The following is a 16276-nucleotide window of genomic DNA, read 5'->3' on the forward strand; positions in this document are numbered from 1 at the left end:
ATTTTTTATTTTGCTGGCCACTACCTGTGTGAAAGGCAAGCATGTGACTGTGTGGTGGTGTACAAATTGTGTTGTGCTCACCGGGGAGATGAGGTGAGAGCTTGCTCATTTCAATGCAGGAAATGGACACTTGACAGGACCTGCATGGCTGGCAGCATGGTGACATCTTTTCCAAAATGACAAAGTTCCCTTTGATTCTCAGGAGACGCATTTCTAGTATGTCCCTACCTTGCGGACATCTTAAGATAGCCATCTGTGTCCCACCACCTCGGCTCCCGGCTTAGCAGCCCGCTGTGTACCCCCTCCCTGCATTAGGAGATTTAGTCTGTGACACACTGAGCATGCTTTCCTGATCCCAGATATCCTCCACCTGTCCCTCCCCTGCCCTTAAATCCTGCCTTACTCAAGAACCCATCATTTCTGAATTCTTTTGTTCACCCAAAGCCAGCATGAGTCCCAAAACCAGAGATGTGGCTTAAGGGTAGAGAGACTTTAGGGGTGTGGCTTAGCTGTAAACCGCCTCCTAGAATCCCCTAGTGGTGGTCTGGCGGTGGGGGCGGGGGGTTGTGCCTCCATGGTAGAACACGCACAAGGTTCTGGGTTCAACCCCAGGCACCCCAGACAAAGGGAGATGATCAACAACGAATGAATACATCTCAGTGACTTGCTCAGATCAACACTAAGGCACATGTCGGTGTCTCATGTAGCCCAGGTGGCTTCGAGCTGGCTGAGGCCAGGATGCGCTTCGAGACACGTGCTTAGCGTCTGTACTGCTAAACTCTAAGGGCAGAGACCATGTCTGTGCCTTCAGTGTCTGACACAATGCTCTACCCCGTGGGGGGGGGGGCGGAATGACATGGGGGTGATTAGATGATTTTATTTCCTCTTCAGAATTAATAGAATTATTAATGACATCCTTGTCTATACTCCAAAAGCCTTTTTAAAGAACATGGGAGGAGGCTGGAGAGATGGCTCAATGCTTTAAGAGCTCATCTCCTGTAAAGGGCCTGATTGGTTCCCAGCACCCACAGTAAGTAGTTCACACGCACCTGTGTATAACTCTAGCTCCAGGAAGGTCCAATGCCCTCTTCTCTGTGGGCACTCCCACACACGTATAATATATAATATTATACGTATAAGTATAATAATAAAAGACTTAAAACAGCCTGGCACGGTGGCCCTCGCATGTAATTCCAGCACTTGGGAGGCAGAGGCAGGTGGATCTCTCTGAATTCAGAGCCAGCCTGGTCTACAAAGTGAGTCTAGGATAGCCAGGGCTGTTACACAGAGAAACCCTTTCTCAAAAAACCTAAAATAAAATAAGATTAAAAAAATACTTAAAACAAATAAACAAGCTGGACAGTGGTGGCGAAAACCTAAAATGATAAAATAAAATAGGAAAAAAAAAAAAAGACCTAAAACAAATAAACAAGGTGGACAGTGGTGGTGCATACCTTTAATCCCAGCACTGGGGAGGCAGAGGCAGGCAGATCTCTGTGAGTTTGAGGCCAGCCTGGTCTACAAAGCAAGTTCCAGGACAGCCAAGGCTACACAGAGAAGCCCTGTCTCAAAAAACAAAACAAAACAAAACAAAACAAAACAAAACAAAAAACCCCAAACAAACCAAAACACCAAACCAACCAAACAAACAAACAAAAACCCAACCCAGACTCTGCAGAATCTTGCTGTGGCAGCTGTTGGGCCTTTCCTGCCCGGACCTTGAGGATCTCCATTTCACACAGACACTGTTGTATTTCACACTTAGTCAATTAGTACTAATAGAACCGTGCTCGGTGCCTTTGTTGGGGATCTTTCCTTGGAGGCTCAGGAGACTTTTACAAGAAAGTGTTAATCATTCCCATTTTACAGGCAGGAAACCTGAGGCCAAGGGAGGTGGTGACTCAGTGGCAAAATTAGGACCTGATTTTTCCTTGCAGTTGGCAATTGTCTCCCGTAATGACGGGATCATGCACTCACTCCTTCGCTGCCTCAGAGTTAAATTACTGTCTAAGAAATGACATGTCAGGCAGGAGCTACAGGAATTGCTAGAGTGTTTGCCTGGCGTGTACAAAGCCCTGGGCTTGATCCCCAACAGTTCATGAAAACAGGCACAGGGGCACATGCCTATAGCTATAGCACTCTGGGAGGGGGCAGGAGGATTGGAAGATCAAGTTCATCCTTGGCTATATAGTGAGTGTAAAGTTAGCCTGGGATTCATACACACACACACACACACACACACACACACACACACATGTATATATATATGTACATACACACACACACACACACACACACATCCAAAACCAACCACAGTTTTGACATCCTTTGAGAGTCTGGCTGTGTTATATCTAGCTACTTAAACCTCTAAAGACATAATACAGACTTTCAAAAACTGACAGTAGATCAAACATTTAATCTGAATAGAGCTTGAGGGAATTAAAAAGAAAAAGTTTTCAACTCCCTATGAGGAAGATCAGCTTTCCCGTTCTCTCCGCTAGAGCAAGCCTTTAGAATTGTACAAACCACACTTACCCAGGACAAAAATAATATACAACCTGACGGCCCCATGACGTGGAAAATCCAATTACAGTTCACAGAAGCAAATCTTCATTTGACTGGAACTGTGAAACTGTAGAGGTGTGTCGTAAAGGGACACGGGGCTGGGAAGATGGTGCGGTGGTTAAGGGCGCTTACTGCTCTTCCACGGGACCCTGGATTCTGTTCATAGCACCCATGTTAGGGGTAAATTCAGTCTGAGGGGATCTGAAGCTTTCTTCTGCTTCTGCAGGCACCTGCGTGCTTGTTACACATCCCTACACACAGAAATATATACACATAATTAAAAAGAAAACAAAACATGTGAGGGATAGAAAAATACATCACTTTGTATCATGAGAACAACTTTAAAATCATCATGTGTGTGTCTATGTATGTGTATATATAGTGATGTATTTTCATGTACATATACACACAGGTACATGCATATGCATGCGCATACCTATAAATTTGCATGTGCCTGAGTGTATATGGTGTGTGTGTTCATATGCCTCTTGGCATCCATGTGTGTGCGTACGTGTGGAATGGCCAAGGATGTCTTCTGGGTCTTTCTCAATCAGTCACTACTTTATTAATCAAGACAGGGACAGTCTAGTTAATCTGGCTTGCTCTGGGAATCCTGTGTCCCTGTCTTCTACATGGAAATTACAGGTGGGCTACCATGCCGACAGAGTTTACATGGGTCGTGGGGATTTGAACTCAGGTCCTCTTGCTTCACCAGCTTTACCCTCTGAGTCTCTCCAGCCCCCAAACACAAACACATGGACACACACACACACACACACACACACACACACACAAATGTGCATGTATAGGTTCATGAATATACATATATTTTGAGACAGTATCTCCTATAGTTCAGGTTGGTTTTGAACTATGTAGCCATGGGTGAACTTGGACTTCAGATCCCCCTGCTTGCATCTCCCAAGTGCTGATCACCTGACTCTCACACTTGTAATCTCCGCCCCGAGGATTCTGCAGGGGAGGATCAGGAGTTTAAGACTGACCTGGGCTACATAGAGATACCCTTTCTAAAGTCCCAAAACAAAACCAGGCACTATTAATTATGAGACGACAACTCAAATAGACTGCGCAGGGCTTATACCACTCAGGAGTTAAGGGAAGGAATTTACAGCACAAAGTCTGTCTTTGTACAGAACTTGAACTGTACATTAAAGAAGGTAATAATAATGATGATGATGATATTAATAATAATATTTATGTAGCACTTTACACATTTCAAGTCCTTTCAGGCGACTGACTAGGTCCACTGTTAATTTCTGTTGATTCAGCAATGACATCAGTGGGCGTCCTCTAGTGTGGCATTATGCTCTATGACATATGTGGCCATCTCATGAAGAGGAAGCTAGAAAAAGAAGGCGTGGTGGGGGGGGAGAGTGGATTTCTAATGCACTCTAAATACTAAGAAAATGCATATGAGACTACAATACGGGGGCTGAGGTGATGATGCGGGGGTAAAGTGTTTGCTACCCGAGCTTGAGGACATCCATTCTGATGCCCAGAAGCCACATTAAAAAAATAAAATAAAAAATAAAAAAGTCAGTGGCTGGAGCAATGGCTCAGTAGGTAAGAGTGTTTGCTGCTCTCGCAGAAGACTCAAGATCAGTTCCTGGTGCCCACATCCAGCAGCTCACAAGCTCTGTAGCCCCAGCTCCAGGCAACCCAATGTACTCTTCTGGCCTCCAAGGGGACCTGAATTCACACTAAGTGTGAACAGAGAGAGAGAGAGAGAGAGAGAGAGAGAGAGAGAGAGAGAGAGAGAGAGCGCGAGAGAGAGAGAAGAGAGAGAGAGAGAGAGAGAGAAGAAGAAGAAGAGAGAGAGAGAGAGAGAAAAGAAGAAGAAGAAGAGAAAAGAAGAAGAAGAAGAAGAAGAAGAAGAAGAAGAAGAAGAAGAAGAAGAGGAGAGGAGAGGGATAATAAAATGAAATAAAAAGGACTCTGAAGAAATGCTGAATCAGTAGCCATGTCTGTATTCCCAGTGTTCCTATAGCAAGATGGAAAGTGGAGATAAGGAGAGTCCCTGGGCTAGCCTGGTGTTATACAAGAGCAAAAAACCAGAGACCTTCAGACAAGATAGAGAGCAAGGACTCATAATAGAACCTACCCTTTGCTTTCCACCTGTGCCCCTCTCCTCCATCTACACAGGTGTATGTGCACCTGCACACGCTATATACATATATGTACGCGCGCGCGCGCGCACACACACACACACACATCAGGGCTGGAGAGATGGCTCAGTGTTTAAGAGCACTGGCTCCTCTTCCAGAGGACCCAGGTTCAATTCCCAGCACCCACATGACAGCTCACAACTGTCTGTAACTCCTGTTCCAGGGGATCCGACACCTTCCACAGACATACATGCAGTAAAAAAAAAAAAACAAAAAACAAAAAACAAAAAAAACACCGATGTACATCAAATAAAAATAAATAAATTTTTTTGGCTAAAATGAGACTACAGCCAGGGAAGTTGTGGCTGGAGAGGGGGAGTTCAAAAGCTTAAATGATAATAAGAAATTTCAGATCATCTCCCACTCTCTTGGATGTCCCGAGGCCACACGAGGTCAAGCCCGTGGTGTTGCATGTCTAACAATGATCCTTTCCTTTTGCTTGCATTGCTGGGGATCAGAACAAAGGCTCCGTGCATGTAAGAGGGGAGAGTTTTTTTTTTTTAAACCGCTGAGCCACATCCCCAGCCCCCACAATGCTATTCTAGATCTGTGTTCAAAGAGTAGGCTGCGTCTATCAAAAAGCTCAAGCTGCAAACTTTCTTAAGACAAGTGAGAGAGAACAGAGCGGAATCATTAAGGGTGTGGAAAGATTCCGCCCCCCCCCCCCCCTGCAAGCAGCATCAGTTTATTGCTGATCTGAAGTGCATGGCTGGCTTAAAGGTGGGCCAGAAAGGAAGCCTTTGATGGTTTTATAAAGGGTCTCTGAGATGAGCTCTCCCCTGAGACAGGCAGGGAGGGTGGTGAACATGAACGTCTCCTATTTAGACTTGGTTCTTACAAGTCTGACAGGTTCTTGGTACAATTATATAACTACATATACAGTTGGCATATGGAGATGAATGAGGTACTGTGCATGTAATTACATGTAGCAAAATGTATCCTTTTATTTGGTGGGTACTTGCATCGTGCCATGAATAGTGTACTTAGAAATAATTAACATAAAGCATTAATTTAAAAAACAAAACAATTAAAAGTAGTTTGGCTTTCTTGAACTCAAAAAAAAAAAAAAATAGATCTGGAATCTTCTCTCATTCCTTTTAGCACTTGGTGCCAAATTGTTCTGGAAGGCAGTCAACACACACACACACACACACATACACACACACACACACACACACACACACATGTCCCTCTGTTATTCATAATGTTTTGAATCAAAGAAAAGGCCTTTACAAATTTGAAGTGTCTCAAAACTTTTGTGTGCTCTTAGATATTTGCAAGGCTGGCGGATCTGGACCCAGGGGGCTCTGCTCAAACTACTGTACCAACCAAGGATAATGCATGCAGTAAACCTAGACCCCGTGTCCAGATCTAGCCAATGGACAGCACATTCTCCACAGTTGTGTGGAGAGCAGGGACTGACTCTGACATGAACTCTGGTGCCCCCTATTTGACCATTTTCTCTTCCAGAGGAGACCTGGTGGCACTCAGAGGAAGAGTAAGCTGGCTACCAGGATGAGACCTGATAGGCTGTGATCATATGGTGGGGGAGGAGGTCCCCTTCTGTCACAGTCCTAGGGGAAGTAAATAGGATGAAAGAGGGAGGGAGGGAGGGGAGAACAGGAAGATATAAGTGAGGGGATAACAATTGAGATGTAATCTGAATAAATTACTCAAATTAAAAAAAAAAGTCTCTCTCTCTCTCTCTCTCTCTCTCTCTCTCTCTCTCTCTCTCTCTCTCCCCCATCCCCGAGACAGAACTCATAGAGATCCGCCTTCCTCTGCCACCAGAGTGCCGGGATTAAAGGCATGCACCAGCACTACTGTGCCCGGCAGATTCAGATTCTTGTGAGAAGTCTTGCCTTGTTTAATCTTGTTTTAAATAATACCCTTCAATATATGACATTTTTCAGTTTAGAAGAAAATATTTCTTGCTGGGCATGGTAGCACACACCTTCAATCCCAGCACTTGGGGAGGCAGAGGCAGGGGCATCGTTGTGAGTTCGAGGCAAGCCTGGTCTACAAAGCAAGTCCAGGACAGCCAAGGCTACACAGAAAAAAACCCTGTCTTGAAAAAAAAACAAACCCAAATATTACATAGGGTCTTACTTTGTATCTCTGGGTAGTCTAGACCTCAACGTGTAGTTCAAAATTTCCCAGGATTTGTGACAGTCCTCCTGCCCCCTGTGGCTCCGTAGATCACAGGAAGGCACCACCAAACCAAGCTTGGAAGCATTCTTGATGGCTAATTCTTTCAAGGCATTAGTTTCAGTCTATAAGAACAGGGACTGTATTTGAATCTCTAGAGTCCAATGCCATGCATTTGCATTTGTTGGGATTCATCTAGGGAGGATCAGTTTCATAGGTATTATTACCCTACATAGCAGTTTCAGGCGGTCCCCAACCTTAATGGATTTTTATAAGCTAAACATGGCTGCCGCCAGGAGGCGAATCTACAAGGCAAGGCCAACAAGGAAGGGCAAACTCCTCAAGATGGGTTACAATTTTCTCTAACATTTCTTAGTGTTATTGCGACCCCAATAGAGTCTTGCCATCACTCCTTAGTAGTATCGTTTGTGTTGTTGGTCTTTGGAGACAAGGTGTCATATAACAAGCCTGGCCCTGAAGTCTCTGAATGTGATCTTCTTATTCTCCTGCCTTTCCCTCCTGCTGGGATGACAGGTGTGCACCACCATGTCGGCTAAGCCCTAGTTTATTTTATTGTTTTGGGGTAATAATAAAACAGCCACAGAACCCAGGGATTCTGGGTTCCCGTATTACTTAATGTAGTTGCCTTTTCTGGTGCCAGGAAAGGATATCAGTTTGATCAGTTCTCTCACTTGATGACGGGGGCTTAATTTGGGGAGCTTGGGGTGGCAATTAGTCATGCATTGGGAACTGTGAGCACTGTTCCCCTTAAGGGAGAAGCTAAACATTAAAAAAAAAAAAAAATGACCGAATGCCTCTGGATTGTTTTTCTTATGCTTCATTCAAAGTCATATCAGTTATGTGTCAAGTTTTTCTTTTTTTTTTTTTGTCCTGGGTCAGAGCCATCTTTTCTCACACTGGGTTCTAGAAGGATCTGATCACTCATTGTGTTATCTTTGTGGGTGTTGATGGAGACAGAGGTCTTTATTTGAAATACTTTCAAGCAGTTCATAACTTTGCAAGTCCATTACATTTCAGATGCCAGTGGTTGTCCAAGTTTTACAGTACTTTGAGTGAACATGGACTTGCAAGAAAAAAAAAAAAAACCCACCAATCTTTGAAATACTTATAATTTTTTTCTTTATTAAATTTTAATGATGACGACGATGATATGTGTGCGTGATGTGTGCAGTGGAGCACATGCCACAGCTAGTGGGTGGAGGTCAGAGGACAATTTTGTCGAGTCTGTTTTCTCCTTCTCCACCATGGATGGATTCTGGGAATGAAATTCAAGTCGTCTGGCTTGCACAGTAGTGCTTTGCCCACTGAGCTACCCCACCATCTCTAAGCTGTTCTTTTATGGTCTATACTTGTTCTAAACATTTTAATTGGATTCTTCAAAATCTTGTCACATGTCTTTGCATTGTTACTTCATTCACCCAAGATATTTTTTGATTAGTGAATTATCTCTCGGTTTGAGAACATTTTGTTCCACTGGAGAAGTTATCTTAATTTTTTTTTCTCCCCTCTTCCTGGCTGAGGGCAATAAAGTTTGTATAACCCAAAAAACTCTTGATCGGAGAAATCAAAATTTTATTTAAATAAAGCTCAAGCTCTGGGCCACCCAATGTAAGCCAGGTTAACATGCAAAAGTATAAACATAACTAGAAACGGAACAATTGTATTTAATACCCGTCAAACTTATATCTAAAATATTGCCATGGATTCAGAGCTCTGAATTCCAACCAGATGTGTTTCCCTACTATTACACAGGTCATATATATTTCAGTTTTAAAAGTTCAAACCCAGGGGATCGACAGGATAATTAGATTGAGAACATCTGTGGTAAATCCATACCATTTCCCCGACCGTTCCCCACGAGAGGAAATTTGCTTGTTTTTATGCTCCCGCACATTTTGTCTAGCCACCTTTAGGCCAATTTTTTATTTTTTTATTTTATTTTTTTTACATTTTTAATTCTTGCCGGTCACCGCACAAACGTTGATGGTCTCTAAAGTGCAAGATGGGGGGGGGGGGACCCAGTAAGATCTAAGTGGCTCTAGGTAGCAAAGGAGTTGCTTGCCACCCTCTGGATGCCAGACAGGGCGTGGCCATGTGGCGGAGCTGGGGTAGGCAATTGCCCTGGGGGGGGGGGCGCGGGGGACGACCCCGTGGGCCCGAGTGTCGGGGAGTCGCTGCCCTCTACCGGGCGGTGCGATCGGAGCTGCTGCGCGGCCGCCGGCGCGTTCCGGCTCCGGCGCCTGACGCCCGGGGCAGCTTGCAGCCACCCGAGGTTCGCAGTGTCCGGCCTGGCGCCGCGTCAGGGCATCCAGACTGGAGGCTGGCTCTGCGCCCCCTGATGCCCGCGCGCTCCCACGCACCTGCTTCGTGTGGCTCCTGCCGCTCAGAGGCTGCGACTTGGGATGCCCAGTGCAACCGAGTCCCGACCGCTCAATGGCACAGAGGCTTCTGACCGCAGTTGCAAGACCTGGGGACACTTGTATTCTTCAGATCTCGGGGGTCACTTTCACTTCCAAGCCCTTTCTCCAAACATATCGATCTCACTGCAGTCGAATAGCGCTAAACCCTCAAACTTGGCTCAGAGAGCAATTACTTTCCACTGTCATGTTTTGTGTTCCATAAGACGTTATTTACATATAATTTTCGAGATTAAGGAATTTGGGGATTTGTCTTAACTAATTATACGTTCAACGAAGTGCAGAAGAGTGAAAACACTCTTCCTACTGTTAAACTCAAACTCTCTGGTGTGAATAAATCCATTAAAGATGATGATCCTAAAACGCGTGCTTTGGGGCCAGAAGGAAATGTAAAGAGAATTTCCTTTCCCCACTCTGGATTTAAAAGTGAGCGTTTCTCCCAACTTAGGAACACGCGCTCCGTTACGAGTGCATTGCACGCTTTCAAACTTTCTGCCTGCAAAGACCAGACGCGGAGCTCTCTGAACCACAGAGGAAGTTTCTTGAGTTGTGTCGCACAAGCATGGTTGGGGACAGAGCTAAGCTCCAAGACTTTCCCAGTTCTTGCCGAAGCTTGGAGCGGCTCTGTAGGGTGGAGGAGCCGGCTGCCACTTGCTGATGTGTTTCGGTGCAACTTTGGGGGGGGGGCGCGGTTTGCACCGAGTGTGTGGCACGAGCGGCAGCCGAGGGTCCAAGGCTGGTGGTCAGCCCCCCTTCGCCACTACACAGTTGTACTTCCTTGAATACGAGAAACGCTGTCCGTGACCGCTGTGGTCTGGAGGTCCCCCAGCTGGAGCGCACAGGGGACCGGAGTGAGATCACTCTCCAGCACAGGCGCGAAGGATGGGCGGTGGGTCTGGGCCACCGGCTTTGCAGGTGGCCTTCGCACGCTCGGCTCGCGCCGTGCAAAAAAAAAAAAAAAAAGAGCGCTGCCGCCCGCACACCGCTGCAGCTGCGCAGCCCACCGTCCCCCACGCAAGGCAAGGGGGAGGGGGGGAAACTTTATCCCACAGCGATGCCCACCAGCGATCGCGACCTTTTACGGGGAGGGGGGCACCCTTTAGGTGAGCTGCAGGGTCCCGAGGAGACCCTGTAGCGCCCCCTCGAGGCCGGGCCGCTGCAGGGTCGCGCGCGGCCCGGGGAGGGGGGCTTGTTGGCGGGGCGCGCGGGAAAAAGGGTGAGGGGTCGCGAGGGCCCCGGATGCCCGCGCTCAGGCTTTGGAGAGAGAGCGCGGCGCGCGCGCGTCCGGGCCGCCACCGCCGCCGCCGCCGCCGCCGCGTTTCCCTCAGGCTCCCGACTCCACGGCTGAGGCGGTGGCGGTGGTGGCGGCGGCGGCGGCGGCGGCGGCGCCGTGAGGAAGGAGTCCGCGTCCGCGGTGGCTGAGGCGGCGGCCGGCTCCAGGCCGGGTTTTGGCGCCCGCCCGCCTGCTGCCTCCTGGCGGCTCCTGAACTCCAGCCCCCTCTCTATCAGCCTCTCACTCCGTCTCAATATGTCTCAAGATGGCGGCCAATGTGGGATCGATGTTTCAATATTGGAAGCGCTTTGATTTACAGCAGCTGCAGGTCAGGCTTCTCGGCGCTCGGCCTCGCGCCCGGGGGGTGAGGGCTGCGGGCGGTCGCGGCCTCCCTCAGGAAGGAGGGTGACACTCCGGGCTGCCAGGCCCTGGCGGGGGTGCTGAGGCGACGGGGGAAAGCAGGAGGGGGGTGCCGGGAGAAGAGCGGGGCCGAGTCGGCGACGAGTCCCTCGGGCTCCCCGGCTCTCATTGATCACTCGGCTTGATCAGAAATTGATCCTCTTTGTTCAATTCATCGATCAGCCCAAGATGGCGCCGGAGCCGCCAGCCGCCACCAACATCTTTGCCCCCCGGTGTCTGCCCCCTTCAACCCCGGAGGGTGTCTTCCTCCCCACCATCATCGCCATCATCATCATCATCATCCTCGTCGCCGCCGCCGACCCCGCGCGCTGTCGTTGTCGCGGGACCCCGGCGGAAAGGAGGGGGGGGAGCGGCGGTCGTCCCCCCCCACGGGGGCTCAGTGGGAAACTCGCGCGCTAAAGAGGGGGACGCGCCACGGGGTGGCTCTGGTGGGGTGGCGGGGTTGCAAAGAAGGGGAGCTGCGGGACGCTAGTCGCCCCCCGCCAGTCACGTCCTTCCTTCTCCCCCGGGCTCAGCCCCTGCGTATTCCCGGGGAAAGTTTGTGGGGAGTTGCTGGTGGGGGGTGAAGCGCCTGTCTCTCTCTCTCTCTTTCCTCTGTCTCCTAGAGGAGAGAGTCGCGGACCGCCGCCGCCACTGCCCCGCCGGCGCGGCGGAGCTGGAGCTGGTGGCGCTGTGGTGCCGCCGGCTCCGGGGGAGGGTCAGATCGGCCACCGGCGGCTGGCGGCGGCGGCGACGGCCAGGCTGGCGGGTGGCTCCTTGTCGTGGAGGCGGCTGGTGGCTTGGAGCTCCCGGCTGCTCCTCGGTCGCTCCCCTTGGGCCCAGCCGCCGCCACCTTTCCTTTTTCCACTACTCCCGTTAGGGATTGTCAACCGGTGTCGACCCGACCGGGGGACCGGCTTCCCAGTGTGGCGGGTCCCTCCCCCACCCCGTTTGTTTACGTCCCGGGGCCAACCCGCAAGCCCCGCGCTCTTTTGTGTGTCTGCTGCGTGAAAGTGACTGCGGAGCTGGATCTGTCCCCTTTTCCTGAGCCCGGGGACTTCCCCGGGAAGGGGCTGTGGGGGAAGCTTTCGGAGGGGAAAAGTTGGCTTGCGGGGGACGCCGGTGGGTCGCATAGAGTGTGGAATCGGCCCCGGAGGAGAGGGAAGGTGCGGGAGGAAGACTGCAACTTTCCTCCGAGCGCAGGCCCTTGCGTGACCCGGTCTCGGGGCGCTTTTCCTTCTGGGTCACCGAACGGTGCAGACAGACTCAGCTGCTCTTCTCAGGGACTCCCAGGGCTCTCCCCTCGGTGACCCGTCGCTTGCATCACTCCAGCCCCTCTACTCTCTTTCGCGGAGGGGTGTGTTCTGTCTTCTCTGACAAGGGGCCCCTGGAGCTATGGAGCGCGCCGCAGGTCCGCTCCAAGCTGCCTTCTCCAGCCCGGTTCTCGAAAGCAAAGCCCCTAGGCCCCCGCTGGACTGTGCGGAGACTGATTGTGGTTCCCCATCGCCTCGAGGGGATGGTACCGGGGCTTCCCAATCCGCGGCGGAGTTGCCTGCGTGCCCAGAGGATGCTACCCTGCGTGCCACCCCTCATCTGAACCAGCTGCTCGCCCTCGGGGTCCTCCCTGCTAGTGCTAGCTCCGCGTTCGCTGCGCCTGGACAGTCCCGGGATTCTGCTAGGTGGATGTTGTGCGTAGCCGGAGCCAAGTTGAAGGTGAGCGGAGAATGAGCCCTCAGAGCTTTGGTCTTTGGGGACACGGGAGAGGGACAGAGGGGACAGTCTTTTGGTCTGTAGCAGTAGTTGTGCACTGTGTGTGTGTGTGTGAGTGTGTGAATGTGTGAGTGTGAGGGATGTTCCATAACATCTCTAGGGAACTGCCTTTGCTCCCAACTCTAAAGTGTGCTTGAACGTGAACTTGGGTGAACTTTCCTAACCCGGAGGACTGGTGATATTTATTAACCCATAGCAACCTTCGGAGTCTGAAACAAACGAACTCCACAAGTAGGCCTGTAGGGAACGAAGCCGATTGGATTAAAACACAGTATAAGAGGAGTGAAACAACTTTAATTGTGCTTGCTTTTTCTGCCCTTGCCTACGTGAGAACATTAAGGCGGACTCACGCTCGTTATGAAATTTCCTCCCATTTCTCTCTTAACTAGGAAGACTATGTGAAATATGTACTGCTGATAAGATTAAAACTTAAAGAAGTTTGAGTATTTATTGACTAAAATGGATTACTCCATAGTCTATTGTGTAAATTAGATTCCTGAATATAATGAACACAGCCGGATGGCATTTTTTTGATTAATTGGTCTACCCTATTTTAGTAAAAATAGCTCCCTTTTACCATAATTTAATTCCTGTGCTTACTGTAAAACCCGTTGTGGAATATTAAGAAACAAACCTTAATTTTCACACCCCCCCCCCCCCCGTGTGACATCCTAGTTTAATATCAGTAAAGTTCCTTTATTAAGCATTTTCAAAGAAGGCCAGAAAAACGATTTGGTTTCTTGAGAATTGTTAGACTTTATGAACTTGGTGTATATTAATGTCCTGTGCTCCGCCACTTCCACATTGATTAGCCTTGGGGGGGGGGATCATCTTGAGGGCATAAGCAAATGGTTTTATTGAAAGTTTCCCTTATGGTTGACTCGCTAGAACTTTATGTGGATCTTAAAACTCCCACAAACAAAACCCTTTGTTAAGCACTGTTCTTGTCACAGAGCCTATTGGCTTTTGGTAGATAACGATTTGGCCTTAGGTAGTTTCAACTGTGTCACTAGATGGCAAGTTTGAAAGCCTTATTTGAACTGGGAATGCCAAAGGTCAAGTGCGAGTCTGGATTGCTCCTTTGTCTGTGTGGAAGCCGCTCCAGGGATTCTGAGCTGGCATCTCCTGGAGGTTGCTCTGTTGTCACCTGTGGGGACCTGGAGACCTGGGTGGGAATTCTTTGGGATACCAGGAAGGTGGGGTGTAGGTCTTCGCTCAGTCTCTCTGGAGTGGCGTGCCTTAGGTAAGATGCAGCTGGACTTCTCACTGCTCCAGCGCCCAGAGGGCTGTGCTCCTGGTCCCTGCTTCCTGAGTCTTAAGACCACCCTGGGAACGCGGAGTGGATGTCTGCCCCTGGAGAGAGTTTCTGAGAACTGGCCTGTTTTAGTTTCTCATCCCCAACCAAGGCTCGTCCTTCTGGAAGTTAGAGTGCCCTAGTGTTGCTAAGACGAGTTGAACAAGTTTTGATCCTGTCCCAGACTTGTAAAAACCAACCTTTTTTTTTTTTTTTTTTTTAAATAAGAAAAACACCATTGTATAACTTTATCTTTTAAGTACATGTTTGAAAAGAGGTATATTTTAACTCTTGTAACTTGTTTTTAGATTAGTGGAACCCTGACTATTTGGGGGCATGAGGCCTGCCTGTGGGTGTATCTCTTTGGGGGGTGCTTTCACTGTAGTGTGACCCGTTCTTTTTTGAGAATCCTCTGCAAAAGTGAACTTTGAAAATGTTCTCTCTCCAAATCAGAAAATGAATTCAGTTTTTGCTCTTAGTCTATTTTCTGGTTGTTTTTGTTTTCTAAATGTATGGAAGTGTTCGTGTGTGTGTGTGTGTGTGTGTGTGTGTGTGTGTGTGTATTTCCAGGAGCCCAACACTGCTCCTTGTAGTAAGTATGTAATTTCAATTAAAATCTCTTGCTTACTGCCTTTGATAGGGTAATGGATGAACAAATGATGCAGGGCACTCCTGTTTTTTTTTTTTTTTTTTTTTTTTTTTCTTTCTTGGTTCTTTTAATATGGATGGCTTAAGAGACTGGGTGTGGGGAGGGTTATTATCAGTTGCTCAAAGCTTTTGCCTGGGTGAAACCCTTCCTTTTTTTTTTTTTTTTTTTAAGAGGCACAAGTGGGTGCAAGGATGAAATAAATACAGTAGTTCTTGATGCAGTTGGGTGCATGGAAGTCGTTTGGCCTGTGTCTTCTGACAATACTTAGGTCTAAGCCGGATAAAGGAACAAACAGCTCTGTCTTCCCAAAAATTGTCCTCTCCCAATCCATCGGCTGACCTGCAGTCTGTGCAACCCCACTGAGCCTCAGACATTCGGTAGTTTTAAAAGTCCCTTCTCAGTTGATAGTCAAGGAAGCTTATCGATGGTCAGGGCTTTTCTCGAGGTTGTAGAAAAAGCAAGGCCAGGGGCAGAAGTACTATGTTTGTCTCCATCCCGTAGTGAAATGAAGGAAAGACAGATTTGTTAGGGGAAAATTGTATATTGTTTTAGGAGAAATTTCACCATATGAAAAATCTTTCAGAGCTAGGCTCCATTCTTTCTCTTGGTTCCTTTTATCGTTTACGAAAATTTCACGTATCTTGCTGGCCCATAACACAAATGCCCCATCAAGTTGCTGTAGTAAGCTATTCTGATATATTGGCTCGTAAGTGACTTTGGGAATTATTTTAAACTTATTACATAGCTTTAAAGTACATTTGCCCTTCCCAAGAAAAGTCTGATTTTTATTAGTCATTGTCAGTGGCAGAATGTGTGTCTCCCTCGTCTTTTTGTTTTGTCTGAAGCTCTGGGTTATTGCTGCCGCTGAGAGATAGTTTTGGTTTCAGTTGAAATTCCCCTGCCTCTGATTGTGTAAACCAGACCTTTAATCTTATTTTAACATATTTTAACCATTCAAAAAAAAAAAAAAACCTGGAAGACTTGTTTGGTGTAAGTAGCAACCAAATGTAGTTTAAACACTCGAGCAATTCTGGTATCTAATTGGAAACAGGTGGGGCTCTTGGACTCTTGAACAGGAGTCTGACCGGAGTAGCCAAGTGGAGGGACACTTACTGCTAGTGGTTATTCATTTTGTTGGCCTTTCCTTGTCCCACTTTACTGTTTACCTGGACATCCTAGTCATGTCTGAGAGAAAAAGGATCTCAGAGGTAGTAATTGATCACGTTTTCCCCCTCCACTAAAAGTCTCTCTGCATAGCCCTGGCTGTCCTGGAACTCATAGAGCAGGTTGGCCTCAAACTCAGAGATCTGCCTGCTTTAGTTTACTGAGTGCTGGGATTAAAGGTACACATTACTGCTTTTGGTTCAGCCATTACTTTATTTTATTTTAAGCCGAGCGTATGCTTACATAGCATGATAACTTGATGGTGATTTAAGTTCAGGGACAAGATACTTTGCCTAAAATTTCTACATGTAATGATAGAATCTTTCATTGAAAGCCTTAAGGAAATTAACTTGGTCCAGGGTGTATTTCACTAACATAGCAGTGCCAAAGTTC

General features: G+C 48.0%; 1 protein-coding gene across 8 annotated transcripts in view; it reads left to right on the forward strand.

Moving 5' to 3' along the window:
* The first annotated feature begins 10720 nt into the window (after positions 1-10720).
* The window catches only part of Cux1 (cut like homeobox 1), a 331747-nt gene continuing 326191 nt past the window's right edge, over positions 10721-16276 (forward strand). For 2 of the 8 annotated variants that reach the window (XM_051161265.1, XM_051161266.1), the window contains exon 1: positions 10721-10935. In XM_051161265.1, coding sequence (XP_051017222.1) covers positions 10873-10935 — 63 coding nt within the window. In that variant the 5' untranslated portion in view covers positions 10721-10872. Of the gene's footprint in view, positions 10936-11757; positions 12720-16276 lie in introns of those variants that run through there. The other 6 variants (XM_051161260.1, XM_051161261.1, XM_051161262.1 and 3 more) reach the window with 4 other exon arrangements.

Source organism: Acomys russatus, chromosome 19 (genome assembly GCF_903995435.1).
Source record: "Acomys russatus chromosome 19, mAcoRus1.1, whole genome shotgun sequence".
NCBI classification, from domain to species: Eukaryota; Metazoa; Chordata; class Mammalia; order Rodentia; family Muridae; genus Acomys; species Acomys russatus.